The 26,895-nt window shown below is 34.7% G+C and overlaps 1 protein-coding gene across 3 annotated transcripts in view; it reads left to right on the top strand.

Annotated features, from left to right (window-relative positions):
• Sesn1 (sestrin 1) overlaps positions 1–26,895 on the top strand; it is a 105,497-nt gene that overhangs the window by 61,407 nt on the left and 17,195 nt on the right. Inside the window, exon 1 of one of the 3 annotated variants that reach the window (XM_046430260.2) lies at positions 21,088–21,275. The exons of the other annotated variants lie outside the window; for them this stretch is intronic. Coding sequence (XP_046286216.1) covers positions 21,174–21,275 — 102 coding nt within the window. The 5' untranslated portion in view covers positions 21,088–21,173. Of the gene's footprint in view, positions 1–21,087; positions 21,276–26,895 lie in introns of those variants that run through there. 3 annotated transcript variants of the gene reach the window in all.

Here is a 26,895-nt window from a genome sequence, read left to right on the forward strand (position 1 = left end):
ATCATTTATTACAAACTTAGTAAATATTGTTAAGTAGGAGAAGTAATATACCTTTACAAATGCCAAATTTTTTAAAGAATATTAATATCTAATAATCTTTATCTTATATTCATATTGTTAAAGCCCAAAACACCAAAAGGAAGAGTAAAATTATGAGTATTTCCCAAATCCTGTGCTAAAGAGCTTTATAATTTATATTCCAAATAAGACAGGGCTGCTGGTCCAATCTGCTATAGCTCCCACAGCTAATATTCACTGACCACTTGGTATTATCGAGTCACTATGTATGATTTCATGTAATCCTGTGGCTCTCTATGAACTCGCCATATTATAATTCTCCTTGTTCAGGTGAGGACATTAAGGCTAGGAGAGTTTTAATCTATCCTTGGAACCTGAATTGTTGGACTCTAATGCTAATATTTTTAGTCATTATTCTTTATAAATGATTAATAGTATATAGTCCATCTGATTGTCATCTTTTTCTATACAGAAATGTAGTTGGAATCAATTATGAGAGGCAATATTAAATTAATGCTTATACTTAATTTATTACAAATATATTTTCTGTCCAGATGGTAACCTGATAGTTTGAAGGTGCCAAGATTTTGGCACTATCACATAGTAATTTGGTTGTTTTTAGCAGTTTTCATATTATTAGATTTTGTTCTTAGAGCCACCCTATGAAGTACTACCAATGCCATTTTGCAAATGAAAAGTCTAAGGCATGAAGAGATAAAATAATATGCTGGGGTTGGAATCCAGATTTTCTCATTTTAAAATCAGATTAATTGTGCTGTCTTAAACTCTGAAGATAACTGCATAGAGACATTATGGAATAAAAACAGATGGACACATCTGTTCACAAGTGAGCAGTTACAAATAAAAATAACCTTATTATCCCATTCATAAGCATTCCACTGAAACCACCTTTGGCAATGCCATCTTTGCCTTATATTTGGCTTAGGTATAAAGTGGAGAGAAAAATAGGGATTTGGGGAAAATAATATTTCTTTCATTAACTAAAAAGTTTTCCCCAGTCTTCTAAAATCACAGCTCAATCACCTTGTTTATTAATTGAAACATTTTAAATAATCCCTTTACTCTTTGCACTCTTATGAATCCATAATACTGATTGTACCTTTAGCATAATTCTACCTTACATGATTCTTTATTGGGTTACAAGTCTCCTTAGAGCTGAAATTGTGATTTGTATTTGTATATTCTGAAACACCTGTGTAGGTTCTTGCAAAGTGCTGTGCTCTCTATAGAGGGTGGTTAAATGACAGTTGTTGAATTCTTGGCTGCTTCTTAGCCAAAATATGGTTTTTTAAAAAATTGTAACTTATGTCCTCAAATAATGGTTCATAAAATGAGTATCTTCTTCTTACCTCAACCATGACTCTAATCCAACCTTTCCCTTCATTAAGGGCTTTGGATAGACAAAAGAAGTTTTGTAATGTCTCCTTCACTGAGATTGAGGTTGTCTTATCATCTATATTCCATTTTATTTTAGCATATCTGTAGTATATGCATTTGCCTTTTTACCTGTTCCTATAATCCTAGGGAAAGTTAACCTCTAAATCTGTTTCCCTGATCATGTGTCTTTTCTTACTTCATCTGATTCACCCAATTTGTACCAAGGGATTCAGTGATGGAAAAGATGAACCATTTCTTACCTTGGAGCTTTCAGTCTAATATGGGATACTGGCCAGCCCACTGGGAGTTCAGTCCCTAGAGATAAGTACTACAGCAGGGCAATTTTTTTTCCTTTTTCCCCCACATTTTTTAATTGGTGCATTATATTTGTACATACTGATGGGATTTTTTGTTACATATTCATACATGCACACAATATAACAATATAATTTGGCCAATATCACTCCCCTGCACTTCCCTTCCTTCTCCATCTCCCACATCTTGGTCCCTTTTAGCTGGGAAAATTTACAAAGGGGGATATCTAACCCAGATGGAGAGGGGAGGGAAGGGTTCTCCAAGGTAGTGCCTTCTCACTTCAGGCTGAAGATGAGGAGTGGGCCAGGATTAGAGTGGGAAACTTAAAAGTCACAGGAAGTAGCATGTGCTCAAGTCCAGAAGTGATTCTTTTGGGTAGACCATGAAGTTCTGTAGAGTCTAGAGAAGAGGGAAGTAGTAAGTCTTGCTACTTTTTCCTTAGATGCTTATAGATTTCCTTTGCTCTGACTCAGTGTGAACAGTCACTGCTTCCACCACTTTATATCACTGCTCAAAAATCTTTTAGGGCTCCTTTATTACCCACTACAGTATACAGCCTATCACTGGTTTTCTTTTTTCTTTTCTTTTTTTTTTTTTTTTTTTTTTGATACTAGAGACTGAAACCAGGGGCACTTTACCACTGAGGTATATCGCCAGCACCCTTCCCCCTTTATTTTGAGGTAGGGTATCACTAAATGGCTTAGGTCTTCACTGATTGCTGTGGTTGTCCTCAAATTTGTGATTGTCCTACCTCAGCCTCCCAAGCTGCTGGGATTATAAGCATACACCACCATACCAGCTGTCTCACTGGTTTTCTAAGCTCCATAAATTGACCCTTATTTCTACTACATATTTACTAACTCATATCTTTGGCCAGAGCCAAGGCAATCTCCTTAGTGGCTCTTGAGTTTATTTAGCTTTTTCTGTCCTCTGTGCCATTCCCCTCTACGCATCTTTTAAGTTATTATTGACTGTACTCCTGGATATTTGCACTTTGTGGTGTGCATATTGTTGTTCTCTAATTATTTGAGTCTTTCATAACCAACTGGATTATAAACTCCCTAAGAGGTGGCTCTGAAGCTGCATTTTAAACTGTTGAGTAGTGGAAAGGAAGAAATACTGGACCTGAAGTCAGAATAGACCTGCATTTGACTTATAGTTTTGCATGACAGGTTTCTTCACAGGTAATATCAGGATGAGATTTATTTCACAGTTTGTTGATATTATATATATAGTCCACTCTATCAAATTAATTTGTAGATCATAAATCTCTCTCTGTATTTTACATTTTGTTCCACAGTTCCTACTTAAAAACATATTCATTAAGAGTCTATGATTCCTTCCAAGACATTATTTTTTCTTTGTCACATATTTCTCTCTAGCCAGGCCTTGCTTAGTTTTATTCTTCCTGTTTCACTATTCCCATCATGTTTTTAGATTTATTGATGAAAACATTTTTAGACAGTTGAGACTAGAATATTTAAGATATGAAAGAGTTCAGCTGCATCATCCATCAATACATTGGTGAATTCTATCCTTCCTCCTTCCTATACTCTGCATGCATGGGAAGGAACTTATTACTATCAATCTACACCCAGTACAAATGCTCTGAACATATAGCATTGATCATGCCTTTTGGGAATTTACAGGCTTAAGGAATTTCTCTGATATTTTTGCTTCTTCAAATTGTGTTCTTATTCTCCCCCACCCCTATGTTCTTTTTTTAAAATATTTTTTTAGATATTGATAGACCTTTATTTTATTCATTTATTTATATGTGGTGCTAAGAATTGAACCCAGTGCCTCACACTTGCTAGGCAAGTACTCTACCACCGAGCCACAACTCTAGCAAACCCTTGCCTCATATTCTTTTTATTCTTTATAGCCATAACTCTCCTGAGATCAGATCAAGTCGAAGGTCCTAGCAGTGATTTTCTTGTTAGGTACCTTGACTCAGATTCTGAAGGTTTCAGCACTAGGTATCTTTCTTATGTTATTGTAGGACTAGAGAACAGAGACTCAGAAAAAACAGAAACATGCCTCTAAGACTCAAGTATCTGAAAAAGCTTAGGCCAAGGTAGAAGACCATGTTATTTTTACCTGCTACTTATAGCTGGAGGGGAATACCCATCATTTTGAGGGTGGTTACCTTAATATCTTTAGAACTTATATGCTATGCCATTTGGAATTTTAGTCTCCAAACCTTTAAACTAAATAAACCCCTTTACTTCATATGTAGCTGTCTTAGGTGTTTTGTTATTCAAGTAAAAAGTTGACTAGTACATTTCCCTAAACAAAATTATATTATTTGACAGTATGACTATATCTAAGAATCTTACTGAGAGGTTGAAACTCACCAAAATAAACTTTAGTTGGATAAAAAAATTATATAGGAAAATAACTTATACATCTCCTTCCTCACGAAGAAAAACAGAAAGAGTAGATAAATCTGCTTGTTAGTGGGGGAAAGTAGTGAATCATGGGGAAGAGGATATGGCAGCATTTTGAAATGCAGCATTTTGAAATTCAGCATTCACAGCATTTTAAGCAATAATTCACTCTCAAGAAAAAGATTTGATAAGTAAATCATCCTTGCTTCTCATAAGAATCATTCTGAATAGTACAATTGACAGGAGTCAAATGCATTTAGTGTGGAGACCCAACTTTTGGGTTCAATTACTGTATTCTAAATCATGGTTTCCATTGTTCTTCGTGAGTCTCTTAGTCATTAGTGGCTAAGAAAAGTTTTTCTAGGACATGAAGCTCCATAATGCTTAGAAATTGAAGGTCTTTGAAATTCCTTGTAAAATTTAGGGTCATTATTCCTCCTTTAGTCCCCCATTTACTGCTTAATTATTGCAAATCTTACATAGTAAATAATTTCCTTAAGCAGAGAGGGAAGTATCCTAAAATCATCTTCATACACTAAATCTCTGATTCAAAGTAGGCATTAAACTAAGAATTTTAGACTATTAGGTGAACCATTTAGACTCTAAATCTACATTTAGATTCAGTATATTTTAAATGTACTCTAAATGTACATTTTAAAGTTACTCTTCAAACTTAGTTCAAAGACATCTTCTATGTCAGTCACTACAGGCATCATTGTGCAATTCGAGTACCATTTTTTTCCCATTTCTTCGAATGCAGATTTACTGGAGAGTTTTGAGGGTGGTTGTTTTCTGATAGAAGTAACCACATATTAGGGGGCTTTTAAAAGCTATTTCCATCCAACACACTGCTACCATGGCTCAGTCTTTCTTGTGTGCCAGGTACTAAGATTGGAGTGGATTCTCTTTGCCTTTATGGTATATACTGTCCAATTTTCCATGTGGTACCAGTTAGTATTCCTCTTAAGAGACACTTTTTTTTTTAAACCCTGAGCATAGTAGACAGTAGTCTTTAACATGTTCTTACCCCTGTATTTGCCTGCTCTAATATCTGGAAGATAGACCACTTTTGCTGCATGGAATTAATAGAAGAATCATTAGAGATGACTTAATTTAACCTGCATACATTCAAAAATTTCAGAAGATTTTAAGATCAGATTTGGTCCCTACAAACAAAACAAAACAAAATTGTCCTGTTCAAGATATAGTTCTCCTTCCCATCCTTCTCTGCTATAGTTGGCATATGGTTTGGGTGTCCCCCAAGGGTTCGTGTGATTGGAGCTAGGATGGCAGTATTGGGAGGTGTTGTGGAACTTTTAGGAGGTGGGGCTTAGTAGAAAGACCTTAGATAGTGTAAAGATATAATGGTTGTTCTCCTGAGAGGGTTGTTATAAATGGAACAAGCCTGGCCCCACCTAGCTCTCTCTGCTTCCTGGTTTGAGTTATAATCTGCTTGCTTCTGCCTGTGCTGCTGCCATTGCTTTCTGCCATGAGGAGATACAGCCAAGGGGAAGCCCCACCAGAGCTATGCCATTTAGATTTTTAGTCTCCAAACCTTTAAACTAAATAATCCCCTTTACTTCATATGTAGCTGTCTTAGGTATTTTGTTATTGAAGTAAAAAATTGACTAGTACATTTCCCTAAACCAAAAAGTTATCTGTTACAGAATTCTTTTTTTTTTTAAAGAGAGAGAGAGAGAGAGAAAATTTTTTAATATTTATTTTTTAGTTTTTGGCGGACACAACATCTTTGTTTGTATGTGGTGCTGAGGATCGAACCCGGGCCACACGCATGCCAGGCGAGCGCGCTACCACTTGAGCCACATTCCCAGCCCTGTTACAGAATTCTTAATAACTAAGGTAGGAAGATTGATATAATAAATATATTTAAAAATTGAATATCATCTATCCATAATTCTATTCTCTGGAGAGAAACACTTTAATAGTTTAGGTTTTAAATGGAATAAAATTTATTTGGCCAATTAAAAGCTCAAACTATTAAACTTATGGAAGAAAACAGGAAAAATCTTGGAGGAAAAGATTTCCCAAACAGAATACAACAAGCATGAGACATTAAAGAAAAAAATAATAAACTGGACCATATCAAAATGAAAAACTTGCCAGGTATGATAGCACACACCTGTAATCCCAGCGACTCAGGAAGCTGAGGCAGGAGAATCACAAGTTCAAGGCCAACCTCAACAACTTAGCAAGGCCCTAAGCAACTTAGACACAGTCTTAAAACAAAAAATAAAAAGGGAGGGCTGGGGCTGTAGCCCAGTGGCAGAGTACTTGCCTAGCATGTGTGAGGCACTGGGTTTGATTCTTAGCACCACATAAAAATAAACAAATAAAATAAAGGCATGCTGTCCATCTACAACTCCAAAAAAAAATTAAGAATAAAGATAAAAAGGGCTGTGGATATGGTTTAGTGGTTATGAACTGCTGAACCCCTGGGTTCAGTCTCCGGTACTAAAAGAAAAACTTATAATCTTCAAAAGATGTCATTAGGAAAATGAAAAACCATAGATTGGAAGAAAATACTTGCAACACATAATGAAGCAAAATATTTGTATTTAGAATACATAAAGAATACTTACAACTCAATTACAAGAAGAAAGCCAATCCAATTTTTAAAATATGGCAAAAGATTAGAACTGACGGGGCTGGGGTTGTGGCCCAGTGGTAGAACGCTTGCCTCGCATATGCAAGACCCTAGGTTTGATCCTCAGCACCACATAAAAATAAATAAAAGTAAAATAAAGGTATTGTGTCCAACTACAACTAAAAAAAAATATTTTTTAAAAAAGATTAGAACTGATATATCATAAATGACTTATAAATATATTAAAAGATGCTTATTGTCAAGGAAATGCAAATTCAAACCACAATGAGATATTACTGTGTCAGGATTTCTCAATGTCAGTACTTAGCATTTTGGGCCATATAATTTTTTTGTTGTGGAGACTATCATATGCTTTGTTAAGATGTTTAGCAGCATTTCTGATCTCTGCTTACTCCATCTAGCACCTCCCCACCACCAGTTGTAAAAACCAAAAATGTATGCAGACATTGTCAAATGTCCTGGGAAGGAGGGTGGGGAGCAGAATCACTTCTAGTTGAAAAACCACTGTACCAAACCAATGAGATTGTCTAAATCTTTTACAACTACAACACCATGTGTTGATGAAATTTTGGCACAACTGGAACTCTCACATATATTGCTGTTAAGAATGTAAAATGGAGCCAGGTGTGGTGGCACATACCTGTAGTCTCAGCTACTAGGAGGCTGAGGCAGGAAGATCACAAGTTTGAAGCCAACCTCTGAAACTTAGCAAGACTCTGCTTCAAAATAAAAAAAATACAATGGACTGGGGATGTACTCAGTGGTAGAACACTTGCCTAGCATGTGGAGGCTCCACGCTCAACATCCAGTATTGAAAAAAATAAAATAAAAAAAGAAGTAAAATGGTATAACCACTTTGGAAAACAGTTTAACTTGCTTAAAAAGTTAAATCTATACCTACTTTGTGATCTAATCATTCTGATCCAAGCCAAGGGATATGCAATCATATAGTCACACAAAACTTCAGAATTCTTAGGGAATGGACTATTCTGGGTAAGAATTTTCCCCATGAAATGAAAATCTTAGGTATGTCCATCCCCTTTTTTCCTTTTGTCAGTTTGACAGTAGTCACTACTCCCTTCTAAATTACCATGGACTTAGAAACCAGCTAGAGAAACTTATTATAGTTTTATACCAAATAAAAATAAATTGTCTTAAGAGGCAAGCCACATGTTCTGAGCACAGTACATATGCTCTGGTATATTAATTCAGTGGCATCTATTTTACGGCTTTTTGTTTTGTCTTTTTTCACTTATTTACTAGGTTTTGGTGATGAGATCATCAAAAAAAGTCAATTCAGGTATAATGAGATATTAACTATGTCAATGGTCAACAGCTGTTAATGTTGGCTAACATTAGTGATCTTCATAGGTACAAGAAAACATTGCAAGGTGTGTGGGGGGGGCAGAGAGAGAGAGAGAGAGAGACAGAGAGAGAGAGAGTGAGAGAGAGAAACACATGCATATGAGTGGTCATCGGATTTAATTCTACCCCCCCCAAAAAAAACGCACTCTGAATTCTTTCATTTTTTTTCAATAGGTGACACCATATTTTGACACTAAGAAAAATCTGTAGTATTTTCCCATGACTTTTTTGTTGTTGTTGTTGCTTTATTCTGTTGTTGTGGTTGTTATTGTTTTGCTGTACTGGGAATCAAAGCCAGAGTCTTACACATGCTTGGCAAACCCTCTACAACTGAGCTGGCCTCAAACTTGTGATCCTCCTGTCTCAGCATTCTGAATAGCTGGGATTACAGGTGTGCTCTATCACGCCCATCTTTTTCAATGTTTTAGATCTGTGAAAATTACTTTATTATTTGCTAATTCATCTTCATCTGTTTTCATTTTCCCTTTTACATAAAATGTTATTTTGTTTTCACTTAAAGATAATTTTACTTATTTGTTTTTGTTGATTCAAACCTGTTGCTTTCTCTTTAGTGTTTGATGTGCAAAGCCTATAATAAAATGAAAATATATTTTAAGTACCTACTTATATGAAATGTGCTAGTAGTTTTAATTTCAAAGCAAGATTAACATGTCCACAAACATACTTTGCCAAAACCTCGCATCTGAAACAGAATGTGCTCTTAACATAGACCAAAAGGAACTTTAAATCCCCTGTGTTTATACCTGGAAACTGAACACAACATAGGTGCTTCCACATATATTACTAGTAACTATATCTAAAACATACTGGATGGTATTTTGGAGATTAAAAGCCAATATTATTGTGGTAACTCAAGTGGTAGAAGATATTTCTCATTCAGCATGACAAAATTTACAAACTTTTGTTCAGAAGGTGAAATTTTAGTAGTCTTTTGAAAGAAGATTTTGTGTGTGTGTGTGTGCGTGTGTGTGAACTCTGAAGAGGAATATTTTTAAGTGAAGTGTTAGGGAGAGATGTATAACGGTTCATTGGGGAACCACAAGTGGGTAAATAGAATAAAAGAAATTGGAATGGGGTAGAATTAACATACATGAGGAGAGCAGTAACCAGGGAGAAAGGATATTGAGAGGTTATGGAGCACTTTATTTTGGTAACAAACTGAGGTGGGAAGCCAATTCATATTTCCTGGAGAGAAGGAGTGTTCTAATAGTTTGGGTGGTATGAGTAGGCATACAAAAAAGATTAAAAGGAAAATACTGCAGGAAAAATTGGAAAGGATGATAAGAAGAGTTTATGATCCTTTGTCTCTTTATTGGGACAGATACAATCGCTGGAACACTAACCATGAGGAAGAAAACTCAAACATCAGGCAACATTATAATGTAATAAAAAGAACAGACCTTTGGAGCCAAACATGCTTGAGTTATTACCTTTATTCAGACCTCTTACTGGCTCCATGGACTAGGGTTAGCTACTTAATCTTTCTATCTCACAGTTTCCCATTTTAAAATGAAGATAGCATTTACCTGAAGGATTGTTTTGAGTTAAATGAGTTAAAATATATGTAAAATGCCAAAGAATGCCTACTAACCACAATATGTCTTAGCTATTCTATTGTCAAATCTGAAAACATGAAGTATAGCATCTATTTACTTCTGAAATAAAACCTTAGACTAAAAATCTGAGTTATTTAAAGCTCTGTATCAACTTGCATTTACTTACCTGCTACAATAATAATCAGCTTTTCAGCATAACATGAAATCCTGTTCTCCAAACTTGAGTACCTGTTTGCCTTTGTAACTCAAAGCATTCCTCAGTCCAGGTGCCCCTCTAGGAGCAAAAAGACTTCAAAGGATGGATCACCATAGGAAATTATAAGAAGGAGAAGGTACTGATAGTTTTCTCAAAAAATGGAAACTGGGCAGAAAAAATGCCTGTTACACACTAGGTACTTAATTAACATCCACTGAATGAATGTTTAAAAAAGTGGACCAATAAATCCAAACATATAGAGGTTTATAAATTTAATCAGTCATTCATATATAAGTATTCTTGTGTTGATGAAAATTCCAGCAATATTTGAATGAATACAGTTCTAAATCATTAAGGTTTAATATTCCAAAGGAAACAAGAGCTTGATGTAGAATATCTCCAATGATATAATAAAAGCTTTCTTTTTTCTTTATTTAATGTAGCCTAATTATCTGTGACAACTGAAGGTAGAGACAAATGATATTAGGATATCTCTTGTAAACAAAACTGATAACTAGTTTCCAAATATTATATTATTTTATTATTTTAATTCTAGTACTGGGAATTGACTAAGGGTCACTGTATCACAGAACTATATTCCCAGACTTTCTTTTTTTTTTTTTTTTTTTTTTTTTAGTACTGGGGATTGAACCCAGACTGGCTGTACCACAGAGTTACATTTCCTGTCCTTTTTTTTTTTTTTTTTTACTTTGAGACAGGGTCTTACTAAGTTGCCTAGAGCCTCACTAGGTTGTTGAGACCAGCCTTGAACTTGTAGTCCTCCTGTCTCAGCCTTCTGAGTTGCTGGGATTACAGGCATGTGCCACAGCACCAGACTCCAAATGTTATTTAATGTTCCCCCATCCTCTCAGGATGTGTAGGATATAATAAAACATTGAGGGGAAAATATGCATTTTTATACTGAATTCTATAGTATTATTAATAAATCTATGTTTTAAAATATCTGATGAATTTAGAAGATAATTGATAATAATAACAAATAAACTCGGCCTACTTAAATTAATTATTTTTTAGGGAACTAAATATAGCAAATGGTTTAAGCAGTACTCAAAGAGAAAATTAAAGATGGTTATTGATGATTGTCACAGGAAATATTAGAAATTGCTTTAGAATATTTTATAATTTTGGCTAGACAAAGCAAGATGAAGAAAACTATTAACTATTTTTTTCAGTGTTTTCCAGTATTACAAAGCATTCTGTCCATTTAAGCAAATGCAAGGTCTACAATGATGACATCTTTGAAACTCTTTGAAAACCCCTTCTAAATCCTAAGATAACCTCCCAAAGGAGGAGGATATATATATTGAGTGATAGAAATGAAGTGGGAAAATTATATAGAATTGTACTGTGCAGGTTCAGTTTGCTTGATCCTGTGTTTAAGGTTGTATTTGTATGTGGTTGTTTTTACTCATGTTTTTTTTTTATTTAGATAGTAGCATTTCATTTTGGGGGTTCCCCCCATAAAGATTTTAGAAATTGAATTGAGTGTTAGAGAATTTTAAAAGACCAGAATCTTTTCTTATGGACATTCTTGCTCTTCCTTATTTTCTTCTGCAACAAGCAAGAAAATTTTCCACAGAATTCTATATTTTTAGTTAAAATATGTTTTAATGGTAACTTTAATGTATATAGTATCTGACATGATAAAGGTGAAATAAATTATCACTATATTATTGAAATCAGATATGTTTTGTCAAGGACTGGTAAAGAGATTTTATCTCTATCAGTTACTTTTAACCTGGGACAGTATGTTCTGTTTTATAACTTGTTGTGTTCTGCTCTGACACTATATAATTTAAAAAAAAAAAATTGAAGGTTGGACCTTATTGGTATCTGGAGTGGTTGAGTCCTTACTTGTTTGTCTGCTTTGTGATTGGCTGAACACTGTTGCTAAGCTTGTTTTTTTGTTCTTAGAGAAAGTTAAAAGTTGAGGGTGACCTATTTGAACTTCATCCTGCTACTTTTGACTCTGCTTTGCTCTTTCCTCTGATCCACATATTTTTTTTCCTGACATCTTCTGAGGTTTACTTTTTTAACTTACATATTCATAAATCTAATGCATAACATTTTAACATTTTAAAATTTTAGTTGTATGTTCGTGGTACACACATTAAAGTACTATTGTTTAATTTAAAAAGTGTGGTTGAACATTTGAAAGTTGAACTTAGACCAAAGCAAGTTCCAAATGGTACCCAGCAAATGCTTTTTTTAAAAAAAGCCTAACTATTATAAACACTAAAGATTATCTAGATATCAATAATATCCTTATAATTTAGAACAAATTCAAAGTATTTCAGTTAAAATTTGTTTTCAATCTAAATGTAATGTGAAATATAATGGAATAGCTATTAGGTCAAATATTTGTGATTTAGGATAAAGGCTATTATTGATCATATTGACATTTTTGCCTAAAGGATAAGATTAGCTTTATTCGTGTTTTTTTTCAAGAAGGAATAGAAATATTGATAATCCTTTCAGTTATAGTCCAGATCTAGGACAAGGATAGAGGAAAGTTCTGTTGGAAGATGAGTTTGGTTTGTATTTTAGTAGTACTGTTGTGATTCCCAGTTCCTTTTCTTCTTGCGGTTCTATATGCATTGATGGGAATAAGAATCAACTAAATTTCCTCCCATCACTCTGCTAAAACCAGTAGAATTCCTTGGAGCATTCATTCTTGGAACATAAAAGCCCAGTCCAAGCCATAGGTGAGTAATATAGAGAGCTACAAAGTAGCTTGGATCCTCCAAACTTACTGTGAGTTTTAGGGTATAGCTCATGAGATGTGGTATGTATGTATATCAGTGATATTCAAATACATTTAAAATCATTAGCATAGAGCCAGATGTGGTGACATACACTTATAATCCTAGTGACTCAGAAGGCTAAGGCAGGAGGATTACAATTCAAGGCCAGTCTGGGCAACTATTGAGACCTTGTCTCAAAATAAAATTTAAAAGTGGGCTGGGGATCTAGTTCAGTGGTAGAATGGGTTCAATCCCCAGTAAAACACACACACACACACACACACACACATACACACACACAGTTAGCATAGTCTTTAATCAAATAATATTATCAGAATTCTGACACATATACTATCTAAAAATGGCGCTTTATTAACACTTTAAATTCAAATAATGTTTAATTATCAAATCAGGACAGTGAGGTTAATTTATGTTTTAAATAAATTTGAAATTAAAAGGTTATGAGTGATAGTGGCAATATTCCTGTATTTTCTTGTATTGTAGTATCAAAAAAAAAAATGGATTCACACAGATAAGTAGTTTTGAAAGAAAAATTTTTTGTTTTTTTCTTCGAGGGCTGGGAAATCAACCCCAGACTTGGTGCATGCTAGTGGCAAGCTCTCTACCATTGAATTATATTCTTCTAACCCCTAAAAACTTTTAAAATAGTTCCCCTTGCATTTTTAACACCCTGCATAGTTAAATTGATTCAAAAGCTTGAACAAAGATGTTAAAATAATTATTGGTTTCAGATAACTACTTCCGTTCTTTCTTAGATGTAGAAGTTAAGACAAGAATCACCAAAATTTACGATATGCACTAAAACTAAAGAATCATGATGGGATATAAAATCCTTTCTTTTGACATTGCGAAATAGACTTTGATATCCTTTCAGGAGCATGTACCTGGCAAATGTGCTTGAGCTTCTCTTGGCATTTTTAAAATAAAGCACCCACTTGTTGTATTAGTCCATTCATTCACTCACTACTGTGATTTTACTCAAGAGATGTAGACAAGTATAACTTTTTAAACAAGACCAGAACTGATTATTTATCTATCCCTGTCCTAATCACTGACACATTGGCAAAAATGTTCAAATAAGTTCTTAAATGACAGAAGAAGCTTTATTTAGTTCAGTAACTGAATTATTGATGCAACATATTAGAGCACTCTCAAATTAAATTTTCTTCATTTTATTTTTTACAGTTCTGGTGATTGAACCTGGGGGTACTCTACTACTGAGCTACATCCCCAATTCTTTTTAAATTTTGAGACAGGTTCTCACTAAGTTGCCTAGGCTGGCAAGTTGCTGGAATAATAGACATGTGCCAACATGCTCAGCTTCTCTAATTAATTTAATGTCAATATACATTTGTAGATTACTTTAAAAAGGAAATAAAAATCTAATATTTCATAATATCTTCAAAGTCCTTATAAGGAATGAATTCTAAGAAATAAAATTTGGGGTTGGAGATATAGTTATTAGTGGTGGAGCACTTGAATAACAACATGCAAGTAGTCTCCAGATGTGGTTCTATACTTTGTGCCCAGGTTAAGAAATAATAACTTAATATCCTCTTGGAAAACAAGAGACCTCAGAAGGAGGTAAATAAAGAAGGTGATTTCAAGCATTTAAAGGACCTACAAGAAAAGATACTCTCAAAGGACCTGAACAGAGGTTCTTTGAGCTGTTCAAGTAAAGCATATATTCCAAAATTCTATTTACCATTGGTAATAATCACTGGGGGAATGAGAGGAGGTTGTATAGATAGGAAGGGCAGGAAAGCTGTTAGAAACAAAAGACAATTTGGTTTTAAATTTTTAGAGTGTTGTCATTAGTATATTGTTTCATTGAATCAAATTATCTTTAATATGAACAAATTATTTAAAATTCAGTCATGATTAAGCTAATAACTTGTTAATATGCATTTAACCATGGCTAAAATGTAATCTGCAAAAGAAATAGGACTTGAGAGTTTGGCTCTTTCAAATATGTGAGCTCAGGATAAGTTAATTATAATTAGGTTTGGTTTAATCTCTTTTGAAAAGATAATTTAAAAATATTATACCTGGATAGTTGCTTGTATTTAAAATTACAGGTTATAAGCTGGGTGTGTTGGCACATGCCTGTATCTCAGCTACTCAGGATCACAAGTGTGAGTCTAACCTTGGCAACTTAGAGAGACCCTTCTCAAAATAAAATAAAAAGGACTGGAATATAGCTCAGTGATAGAGCACCCCTAGATTCAATCTCCAGTACTGAAAATTTTACAGATTCTATACTAAACCAGTTCTTATATCTTATATCTCTACTAACAGAGGCACTATGAAAAATTTTAAAATATTTTTCCTATGTTTACATTTTAAGGCATAAATGAAATTCAGCCCTCAAAAACTGTCTTAAAGCTTATATTATATAGAACATATACTTAGTCTGAGAAGTATTCTCTACTTTCATGTCATAAATTCAGCATCTTCAGTTACCTTTTATTGACTTTGTATCAGGATTTCCTTATTCTCCTTTAAAGACTTCAGTAATTGTTAAGAAATTTAGAATAAAGCCTTCTCAATTTCCCACCACACTCACCTTTTCCTAAGTTTCACAGTATTCCAAATTAAACCTATTCCTTATTATTTAACTCAATAATTATGCTGAAGAGTAATTAGCCTCTAAAAGTTATATATCTGAATAAAGTTTCCTATTTATTTCAGTAGACATTCTTTCCTATCATTTTACCTGAGATAGCCCTCAGGATAATTAAAGATAAACTTGGTTACAAAATGTTCTGTGAGTCTTGTTCCTGTTCTATGAAACAATGGCCTGTATACATGCAGTGGCTGACTTGTATGTACCTGCCTTATTTAACAAGTGATCCATACAGGCTGTTGCCAGAATACTTATAGCTGCCATCCTGGGGGTTCAGGAAAACAGACACACACACACACATACACACACACAAATAAATAAATAAATAAACAAAATTCAAAGAAGCTTGGGGAGTATCTGTGGTTTTCTAGGAGAAAAGGGGCATAGATGCTGAAAAACAGAATTTATTTAGTAGAGCTGAACCCTGGGACAAGTTGATTCCCAAGCAGAGGCTACCTGAGCATATAATGACCCAAACTTCCAAAAATCTGTAGACTTCCCAAATATTAACAAAATAATATTGGACTTGAAATTTATTATTAAGATTTTAGTTGAGTTAAAATTTTATTTTTAAATGGAAACATTTCTTTGAAGTTCATTTTACACACACACACACACACACACATACACACACGCACACACCACCATACGTTAGGCCATGAAGCATTGAAAATACACCAATAAACAAAAAAACAAAACAAAAATCTGATTTTTAATAGAGCTTACATTCTATTGAGACAGACTAAATAAATAAATATCACTCACATTAAGCAGTGTAGATTAGTGTAAGAAGTTTTCTTTCTTCCTAAAACCTGTCACTTATTTTAAGAGGAATGGGAATGTGAGGAACATTTAGAAGATTGGGTAAATTCATATGAGATATGTAGTGAAGGAGTTTTGAATAGCATGAGGTCACCAGAGGCCTGGAAAGAGACAATGAGAGGAGTGACGGAGATGAGGAAATAGGAGAAGCTCTCAAAGACCAAGATGACCCACAGCATCCATGACTGATTTTCTCTATCTCCCTTCCTCCCTCACTTCCTTTATTCCTTCCATCTCACCCTGAGTATAAGCAAGGGAAATATATTTTTCTATCTTTCTGCCTTCTTTTCTTACCTCCAAAATCAAGAACTCAAGCCAATATATAATCATCAAATTTTTAGAAATGTATATTCATTAAAAAAAGCAGTCTCCTAGAGTAACTGCTGGTTTAGATTCAGACAGCCTGGATTCTAATCCCAGGCTACATTTTACTAGTTTTATAACCTTAGATAAGTTATCCATGTTTTATGAATTTGTTTCACTAATTTGTAAAATAAAAATAATTAAATCTGTTTTATACATGTAAAATACTTAATGTTTGATACATAGGAGTTGATTTGTTACTAATCTTTTTAATCATTTACCTGAAAAACCTGACCACTCACTTTAACACACTGAATCTTTGGGTGTAGAAGTAACTTTCTAATTTAAAACCACTGACACTTTTTGGAATACTGCTTACTGCTAAGTATGGGTAATGGCCCATATTTCTGAATCTCTGCACTGTGCATTTCTAAAACAAAACAAAACAAACAAACAAATACCTGAAACAAGAGAAAAAGAACAAAGGTTTGTCAGCATTCTTGCTTCTTTAAAATAACGATTCTGAAAATTAGATTGAAGAAGTAGAAAGCAAAAATGAACAACATAAAATTAAAGATCAGTGCTAAAAGGATCTGCATGTACCCCAAATATGATGTTGAAATGGAAAGTGCTTAACAGGCAAGCTATATATTTATGAAAACAGGAAGATATGAGCTGGAAGAGAAAAATCTTGACAAAATTAGTTAGCAGAAGTAACCTTATAAACCAGCATTTATTTTAAGTGAAATATTTTAAATGACAAAGGGGTTTTGAAGAATGCTTAGATCACATAAATCTAGCAAATCTTCCTCCCATTCTTTTTTTTTTTTTTTTTTCTTTTTTGGTACTAGGGATTGAACCCAGGGGTATTTTACCACTGAGCTACATCCCTAGTCCCCACCCCCCTTTTTTAAGAAGTTCTTTGGTTTAAAGGCTGAAACCATTATTGTATGTTTTCTAACCAGTTGTTAAATATAACTGATCCAATAAATGTGCAAATCTACATTACTTTAGTATACCTTTATTGGTTAGGGAGAAACTTTAAGGTTTAACATGGCCCAGAAGAACATGATTATGCCTTTTACCCTGATAATTATTCTTTCTACTAGAATATACTTGTTCCTTTTCTTGAATCTGTTATAATTTTTTAAATACCTGTGGTTTCAGGGAAGACAATTGGTCAAGGAACAGATGATTTGAGGGTTGTCTCCTAAATTTCAAGAACTAGAGTACAATGAGGCATGAATACCTCCATAAGGGAATTTATTACCTCGTTGCAGAGACCATGTTATCATATTGCTGCAAACTGAATGACTTACTAAGTTTGGTTTGTTTGTGGCCGAGTGGGCATTTGGTTATACTTTTTGCGGGGGCGGGGGGCAGCTGTGCTCAGTGGAAGAGCCTTTTCTGTGGAGCTTCTGTAGCCCTTTGTTCTGTTAGCATGGACTCAAGGAACCTATTACCTTGTTGCTGGTCATTGTTGCTTTAGACCCAATGAACTCCTTTTGGTGGGTTTCCTTAAAGTACCCATCTCTCCTGCTTCTGTGTCTTTGTTAAGACCTGTCTCTATTCTCCCCAATCCTCTCAAACTTTCTTATCCAGTCTTATTCAATCATCTCTATAAATGCTCTAAGTTCCATTACAAATGTCTCTTCAGGAAGCTTATCTTGAACCACCACTCCAAGTCTGGACTCTCTAAGTATTTCATACTTCTATGCTAAAATCAAGTCATTTGGCATTACTTTGCTCTTATATAGGTATATCAGCTTGTTCTTAAGGAAAATGAAGATGAAACTATTCCTGCTAAAGATACAGAGGCACTTAGGAAAGAAACTATGTCAGTATTACTATTACTATTACTTCTTTGAGTAGATGTCAGGATTCTTCCTAAAAGGAAGAAAATGTTGAAATGAATTGTTTAAATAGCAGACTTTGTAAAATACTGCTGTCCTATATTGATAACCTGTATTAAATATCCTTTAGTAAAACTGTATTAAAGTCCTTTCTAATCACTGTTCTGTACTCAGGATGTTCATCTTTTCAGCATATGTTTATTATATGCCTGTATGAGTCCACTACCAGATACCTTCAGTAGGAAATTTGGCCTACTCAATAATTAAATCCTTAGGGAAAAAAATACAAACTTTTTATTGAATTATTTGGAACAAAACATGTCCAGAAGTGAAATCTACACAATGATGTTCGATAGCCAATTAATACATTTGTTGCAATGTTTGGTCACTGTAGGTTTATAAGGAGGCATCTTTTTTTAATGTTAAATAGACTAATTCACAATACTGCTCTATATAAGAAAGCAGAAATTAGTACTCTTTAAAATATTTAGGTCAGTCTTTGTAAAGACCATAAAGAAATCTTAACATTTAATGGCTTGAAGTTTCTCTGTAAACCACTGAATTAGAATGTGTTAAAATTATTTTTCTTTTCATGTAAGTCAGCATTAACATAAATACTTTCTGGAAAAAGAAATCCTAATTGGAGTTTCCTATTCAATTTCAGTACATCTAAAATATTTTTAATAAAAAATTATCAAGTTCTAAATATCAGACACTACTATATATGTGCTGTTTTCAGTTTTAATCTGCATTTAATTATTTTAAACCATTTTGGGGTCAGCTGAATAGGTACTTTTCCTGGGCTTCTCATTAGAAAATAGAAAGGTAAGCTTTTTCCATTTTGCAATATATAATAATTTTAATGTCCCAAATAAGGTGATACCCTGCTAGATAACTCAAATTCTGTCTCCTTCAGAAAACAGAATCACAGCTGAACTCTTCTAGTACCAGAGTTGTCAGTTTTCATGTACTTCTTTCATTTTCTAATTTTTGTAGCTCACAAGTCCATACATCAGGTGCTTTTATGTTCCCAAGTTATTCATTTACGACCAGTTTATCTTAGAGGGCATATCATATTGCTGCAAACTGAATGACTTACTAGGTTTGGTTTGGTTTTCGGCAAAGTGGGCATTTTCTGTAGTGCCTCTGTACCCTTTTCTTCTGTTAACATGAACTTAAAAAGTTTTCTAGGCCAGTAAAAAAATATTTTGGGTACTTTTCTTTTTGTTTTTTTAAATTTCATTTTTTTTTATTTTTTAATTTTTTGATGGGTGCTGTAGTGACTTTAAAAGCAGTTTATGAGAACACATAACACCTATCTTATTTATCTGGAGGAGATAAATAAGAAATTACCTTTTTAAAACTGCCATTTTATTTGTTCTAATTAGTTATGCGAAAAAGTAGAATGCACTTTCACATCTCATACATAAATGGAGTATAACTTCTCATTCTTCTGATTGTATATGATGTAGAATCACACCAATTGTGTAGTCAATATGCACATAAGGCAATAATGTCCTATTCATTCTACTATCCTTCCTGCCCCCCATACCCACTTCCCTCCCTTCACTCCCCTCTGCCTAATCCAAAGTAACTTTATGACTGCTCAAGAGCTAAAAGAGTAACTTAGTCTCCTCTGAGATATTGTAACCTTACTCCTAAGATTGAAACTCATTTTCATTTGTGACTTCTATTCTGTGGACACATCACAGAATCACATCACTCCATCAGTACTTGTTGATTTAATTCCTTTTGGGAAACTCTGTTGTGGGGGGGGGGGTATTTTTTTTTTTTTTAATTGGTGGCAGGGATGGTATCCAGGGCCTCCTGCACAATAGGTGAGCACTTTACCACTGAGCCACACTCCCAGCCCTCTGCTTGTTTGCTTTCACCCTTCCCAACATCATTTTTTCCTTAATCTGAGAGTGTAAGCTTTTGAAAACACAAGAGCAAATATGGAAAAAAAGATCTAATTTAGAAGTTGATTTTTTTTAAAGAAGTTAATATGTAAGGAAAGAAGTACTGTTGTCAGAGGACTCGGGATATTTGGGTTGTGGATTCAACAATGTCAGTTATTTGTGTTCTTTCATAACCTATATTTTCTTAAGTTCCTCATCAGATTTCAGAGAGAGAAATTCTTTCTTCAAAACCCAGGGTACTTATGAGGAAATATTAGAACATTTAAAGCCTTTCAATATACTTTGAAAAAGAAAAGACAACTGAGGTCTGCTACCAAGGCTTAATGTCTGTGGAAGAGAGTGATATTTATAGATTCTATACTGTTTGCCAAAAATAAACTTTACATTGAATATAGGCCATGATCTCATACTTGTTCCTGCATTCTGTGTCCCATTCGGCGTTGTTTGGAAATATCGGAAAAGAAGAAGGGAAATTTCAATAGTTTATAAATTTAAAGAGAACTTGATTCCTCCTGGAGCTGGCAGGGTCAGTCTAGAGGTTGGCCGCTGTTTGGCTCTAGATTTGTGGACGAGCCAAGTGGGGGCAGGAGGATAGATCCCTGAGGCCCGAGGGCTCGCGGGGCACCTTCAAGCCTCAATGCACGCTCACCTCCCTGCGCACCGCACTTCTTCTGAACCTGAAAATTAGCTTGTCGCCAGACTCCTGGCCTTCCAAGTTGTTTTTCGCCTGGCCGCGTCAGGTCGCCCGCAGCCGCCTGCCCGTCGGCGCCGAAGGGACGGGGTTATGCAGAACCGGGGCCTCCCATTGGTGGGCGCGACCTCCAGAGCGGCGGACTGACAGGCGTGGGGCGGGGCCGCGCGGCCTGTTTGTCGGTGCCGCCCCGCCCCCGACGTCCGCGCTGACTGAATCGCTGCATCCCAGAGCCGCGGCTGGCCTCCCTGCTCTCCTTAGTTTGTCCGCAGTCGTCCCTGCGCCGACATGCGCCTGGCCACCGCGGCGAACGAGGCGTACACGACCTCGTTGACCGTCTCGGAGCTGCTGGGCTGCAAGCAGTGCGGCGGGGGCCGTGTCCAGGACGAGGTACCCGGGCGAGGGGCTGGATGGGCGGGCGGGTTACCTGGCCGAGTTGCTTGTGCTGTGCGGAGTCCAGTCGCGTTGCGTCCCTTCGTTCGTACCTAACAGCATCCGAAACCGCTCAGCAGGGGCGCGGGAGCCGGCGGAGCAGCCACAGGCTGACCTCCCTGTTCCGACGCGTGTGTCTTGGCCATCTGGCAGAGCCCAGGTGAAGGGGCGGCCTGTGTTTGGCAGGGAGACCTTTTCTATCCAGAGTCGACCCCGGGCTATAAAAACGCTGAGCTGGGAGAGACAGCTGACTAGGTCATTTAAATAGAAGTCTCCAAAACAAATAACGTTGTTTTCTGTACAAGTCTCCACAAGTCCGAAACCCAACAAAGCTCTAGTCTTAGCGTAAAACAGCCTGTGGATTTTTACCTCCTGGTGTTGTCAAAACAGATTATTCAGCCACCCTCACCCCCTCTGCCTCCTACTTTAAGAAAAAAGGGAAAGATACAGTTTGAGTCCCTGGAAAGAATGTTGCCTAGAATAAATATGTTCTGCAAGCTCAATGACGTTATGCACAGGGTTTACCCTTGTTTATTAAACCATCTCTGTTGGGTCTGAATTGGCCTTCAAAAAGAGATGTTTAATTGTATTTTTTCTCAATTGATGGAAATAGAACATTTGAAAGTTACTAATGTAATCTTAGCCAAACTTTGAAGCTTTAAAAGGCTTTGATTCAATATGCAATTAGGGAGAAAGTGGAGAATTTTTAATTGAGATACGAATTGTTATTGCTTTAGCTCAAGATATTTAAATGTGAATAATTTCTTTGCAGCTTTGCCCATTAAAATGGCTCAGGTTTAGTAATTAAATTTTATTTATTTTGTTGGCGAATGGAATCTGTCTTATCAACACAGTATGTATATTATGAAAACTTAAACCTCATGAAGGGTATAGAACAAATTTTTTTTTTTAGATTTTAATACTAATGGATATATATAATATTCTCCTTGTTTAAAGACAACAGAACAACCTTTTAAAAATCTCATCACATTGTTTTGGAAACTTTACCAAAGTGAGAAAACAATATGAAAGTGTTGAATTAGCATTTACAGTTTCTGTTTGCAGGCCATAACAGATCTTTTCTCTTTTTGAGTAGAAATTAGTCCCAGTCATCATGCCTGAATAGATCTGTTATTTCTGATTCTTGTCCAGATCTCGAATTTCTAAATATAGCCATGTACATTTTAGCTTGTCCATTGATTGTAGTGCTTGTGGGATTGTGTTCAGGAAACTGGGAAGCTTTGTATAGTTGTATTTCATTTTTAAAACTTCCAGCATGTGGGAAGTTAAATTAGGAAGTAGTGCTTTATAGGAAAACTAGTCACTTTCTGAAAGAATTAATGACACAATTCTTTCAAATAGTAAGCTTCCATAATGCTTTTAAATTAAATACTTTCCAGGAATGGAACTCCTCAGAGAAGTATAGGTCACACATAAGGCCTAAATCAGATTTCCAATGAAATATTTAGTGTGTGTGTGTGTGTGTGTGTGTGTGTGTGTGGTGTTTTAATAGGCAAGCGCTGTACTGCTGAGCCACATCCCCAGCCCCAAATGTCAGTAAGTTTTGATTTCATTTTTCTAAAATGTAGTTCATAGTATACTCACAAAAGAGAGGAGCCTGTACTCTCCTTATTTCTTTGTTTTGTTTTGCAATACTGGGGATTGAACCAGGGATACTCTATCACCAAACTATACCCCAATGCCCCCTCCCTTTTTGGGGGGAGACAGGTTGCTAAGTTGCCCAGGTTGGCCTTGACTTTCAGTTCTGCTGCCTCAGCTTTCTGAGTCACTGAGATTACAGGCATGCTACCATACCCTGCTTCCATACTTATAAATACCATAGTAATGTTAATGAGAATTTTAGAAGAAATACTAGTATGCTGTACTATAGTAGGGATATTTCTTTGTAATGCTTCTAGATCTTTTCATTTGTTTAAATATTTTGACTGTCAGAAAGCCAGCAGCCAGCTATAGGCAATAATTCTTCCAGAGAAGGGTGAGTGGGATTGGGACTTTCACTTTTTATACAATAAATCTTTACCCTTGTTTAAATGTGTTTCAAAAAAGTTAACTAGCCAGGCACACTGGTGCACACCTAAAATCAAAGCAGCTTGGGAGGCTGAGGCAGGAGGATCATAAATTCAAAGCTATGATCTCAGCAACTTAGCGAGACCCTGTCTCAAAATAAAAAATAAAAAGGGCTGGGGATGTGGATAAGTGGTCAAGTGCCCCTGGGTTCAATCCTGAGTACAAAAACAAACAAACAACAACAACAACAAAAAAAAAAAAAAACACTTAACTGCTTTTTTAATTTTTAAAATGAGATTAGTATTGATATTGTGATTATCAGTTATATGCTATAATATCTAGACATATTTTTTTTGTTTGGTTTGAACACTTTTTCTAGACATGTTTTGAAAAATAAGCAACAAGTACAGAAAGAAAAATAATGATATGCTTACTTTTCAACTATTTTTTCAAGTTACATACTCTAAGCCAATAACTTCTTTTATTTTGTATTTGTAGCAAATCAGTCATTCTTTTACTTATGGATATTGGTATAGATTCATAAGTGAATCGTTAACAAATTTGAAACACCTTATTAGAACTGTATTTTCAGTCCACAAACACTGATTCATATAGCAACATAATACAAACATTGTCTTTCTCTGATACTATCAAGAAGGCACTAAGAATTTTCATACTCTGAAAATTAATGTGTTAGTATTACACATTGATGAGGAAATTGGTTTGAAGCAATAGTGTGATGGTAGAAGTTGTTGCTACCTCTTTCAAAGATGATTATAGCATTGTTGAGGGGAAGGGACCTAAGTTCTTATATTAGTTTTTCCAACCACACCTTCACAGACAAATCTGTAAATTTTGTGCTGTAATTAGCATCTACATCTGCTTTTCAGCAAGGCTATTTGCTGTTTGCAGTTCTGCCTTCTAGAATCTGGATTGGCCAAAATTTGCTTAGAGTCCATTTCTCACAGCTACAGATGGACAAATAATCCTAACAATCATTTGCAAGTGTAGTGTACCAATTTAAAAATGGAAAGAAACAAAACAACAATAAAAGGTGGAGAAATATTGAAGTAACCTAAATAGGAAGTTACAAAATGCATATAGTTCGGCATAATCACCCCTTATTGAACACCTGCAGTGCTTTTTTTGATAAAATACCTGCTAGAAAATAGAGTATGACTATTTTGCCATAGGACAAATGTTTCAAAAGTGGAAAATCAAAACTTTTAGAAACCAAGAATGTATCATACAATAAGAGTGATATCTAAAAGGATCTCCAAAATGTCAAAAACTCTGAGAGAGGCTTGAAAGAGTAATAATTAAAGATGCCAGCTCTAGAACCAGACTTCCTATATTCAGCCCTCAACTCCACTATTCATTAATACTGGCTCTGGGCTGAATTTGACTTGTTATCATTTAGCTGAACAAAATGGAGATTATAGTAGTACCTGTCTTATAGACTGATTTTTTAAAAGTCTAAGACATTGATTTTTTTAAAAATGAAGATTGGAGAATACTAAATACCTCTTCCAGGCCTTAATCATAAATTACATGCTCCTTGCAAGGCTAGTGTCTCATCAAGGAATGAGTACAATCACAACACCAAGAATTATTGTATAATTGTATATAATCCACCCCAAAGAGTGCTTGTTTTTCTTAACATCCTATTTTATTTTTTTATGATTCTTTGGATTTTTCTTATTGATTTTTTAACTACATGACAGTGGAATGCATTACAATTTATATTACACATATAGAGCACAATTTTTCATATCTCTGGTTGTATATAAAGTATATTCACACCAGTTTGTGTCTTCATACATGTACTTTGGATAATGACTTAGCATCCTACTTTAAAACATACAGAAATAATGTCATTTCTAAAGGAATCAGACAAGGGGGGGCTTGGCCATTGAAGACTAAAGGAAAAAGGGAGGCAGTGGTATCAGTTGGGCCACTAAATTTGGCTGAAGGGATGAACTGATTTAAAAAGGCTCAAAAATGACTTATGACCACTGGAAAAGATACTTGTCATACCTGTAAGAAAATAACTCATTTCTGAAATACTCATAGCCATCTTCTTGGAATTGTAAAATAATTGTTTTATAATAGTTTCGTATGTAAAGAATATGTTAATATTGAAACAAGACCAGAATAATATAATTTAACCTCTTTGTTTTGATGCCTATGTGATATCAATTTGCTATCATTTAAAAAAAATTACCATATGCTGTTAATGTAATTTGTAGGATAAAGTTCTAGAAATGGAATTTCTGAGGCTTTTTTTCTCTTTACAAATAAAAAGATATACATATTATGCCCTTTGTTTACTGCCCCCCTCATATATATATATATATATATATATATATATATATATCTTAAATATATATATGTATATCTTAAGATATATATATATCTTAAATATATATATGTATATCTTAAGATATATATATATCTTAAGATATATATATATCTTAAGATCTTTTAAAGTTAACCCAATGGAACTGCTTCATTTTTTTGTTAAGTACTGCTGGCTAATTCTATTAGTTATACTGAATTTGACTGAAACAGTTCTCTATTGATGAACTCTTAGGTTGTTTTTGGTCTTATACTATTGGAAACAATGTTTCAGTGATTATCCTTTTACATGTGACATTTCATAAATGTGAGTATATCTGTAGGTTAACACTTATGATGGAGTTGTTCATTTAAAGTATATGTGACTTTGTTATTTTGATCAATATTGCAAATTGCCTTCCCTAGAAGTTGCAGGAATTTATATACTCCTTGTACTGTGTGATACTTCAGAACATTCCTATCAGTAATATATAAGAACCAAATGATTGTTTCTCTGTTCCCTCTCAAAACACAACCTGTTAAAGACGTTTTAATCGTAAGTAATCTTTTTGAAGAAAAATGGTATTTCCTATTTACAGGTTTGTGTGTGTGCGCGCGTGTGTGTGCGCATGCTGAGCAGTTTTTCAGCCATTTTTCTTTTCTTTTATTTGAACTGTCGATGTCCTTTACTTGTTTCCTGAAAGGTTTTTATTAATTAATTACATATTTTTAAAAAATTAGCCAGGTATGGTGACACCCACCTGTAATCTCAGTTATTTATAACAGGGATATTATATAATATAATAAGGCAGGAGGATCACAAATTTGAAGGCAGCCTCAGCAAAATTTAAAAAAAAAAGACTAGGGATCTCAGTGGTAGAGCATCCCTGAGTTCAATCTGCAGTCCAAAAATTGTTTTAGTTCTTTTCTGTGTGACTTGCAAATATCTTTCCCAGCTTTCTGTTCATGTTTGACTTTGTTTATATATATACTTTGCATGTGAAGCAAAATGACATTAAATGGTATTATATACTATCTTTAGTTTAAATGTTAAATAACCCAGGTAAGAAACCCCTGGCTTTATGTCAATGAATATTTTATTGATACATTATAATTTTACAAAGTAGGATTCATTTTACTATATTCGAACATACACATTACATAATTTGGTCATTTCATTGTTCATATGTCATCACACTTACATTTTATGACT

The sequence above is a fragment of the Marmota monax genome, unplaced genomic scaffold (assembly GCF_021218885.2).
Source record: "Marmota monax isolate L192 unplaced genomic scaffold, Marmota_monax_Labrador192_F-V1.1 WCK01_AAM20220418_F8-fsc00013, whole genome shotgun sequence".
In the NCBI taxonomy this organism is placed as follows: Eukaryota; Metazoa; Chordata; class Mammalia; order Rodentia; family Sciuridae; genus Marmota; species Marmota monax.